Source organism: Penaeus monodon, chromosome 20 (assembly GCF_015228065.2).
Source record: "Penaeus monodon isolate SGIC_2016 chromosome 20, NSTDA_Pmon_1, whole genome shotgun sequence".
NCBI lineage: Eukaryota > Metazoa > Arthropoda > Malacostraca > Decapoda > Penaeidae > Penaeus > Penaeus monodon.
Window position 1 is genome coordinate 40,954,802 of NC_051405.1, and position 314 is coordinate 40,955,115.

At 41.7% G+C, this 314-nt stretch overlaps 1 protein-coding gene across 1 annotated transcript in view; it reads left to right on the forward strand.

Moving 5' to 3' along the window:
- Nucleotides 1-314, forward strand: part of LOC119585823 (neuroparsin-A-like) — a gene marked incomplete in the record, with an annotated part of 3,492 nt that overhangs the window by 790 nt on the left and 2,388 nt on the right. Inside the window, 1 exon segment of the mRNA XM_037934548.1 lies at nt 96-179. Coding sequence (XP_037790476.1) covers nt 112-179 — 68 coding nt within the window.

Sequence of the window (314 nt, forward strand, 5' to 3'; positions counted from 1 at the left end):
GGTTTAATGGCTCATTTCCATATTATCTCACTTTAAATTTCTATCAATCCATTTTTGTATGTCTTCATTACCCCCTTTCGTTCATTTTCCCGCAGATTTATCAACGACAAAATGATGACCTTCCGCCCAGCTGGACTTCTGTTCGTGGCTCTTGCCTGCGTTATTCTCGTCACTGTCCAGTAAGTAGCAGCTCCCATTCATCGTCTTCTCTTTATCTTCCTTTATCTTCTTTCTCTTTCTCCTTCTCTCTCTTTTCTTTCTTTCATTTATCTCTCTCCTCTCCTTCCTCTGCTCCCCCTCTTTTCCTCTGCCTT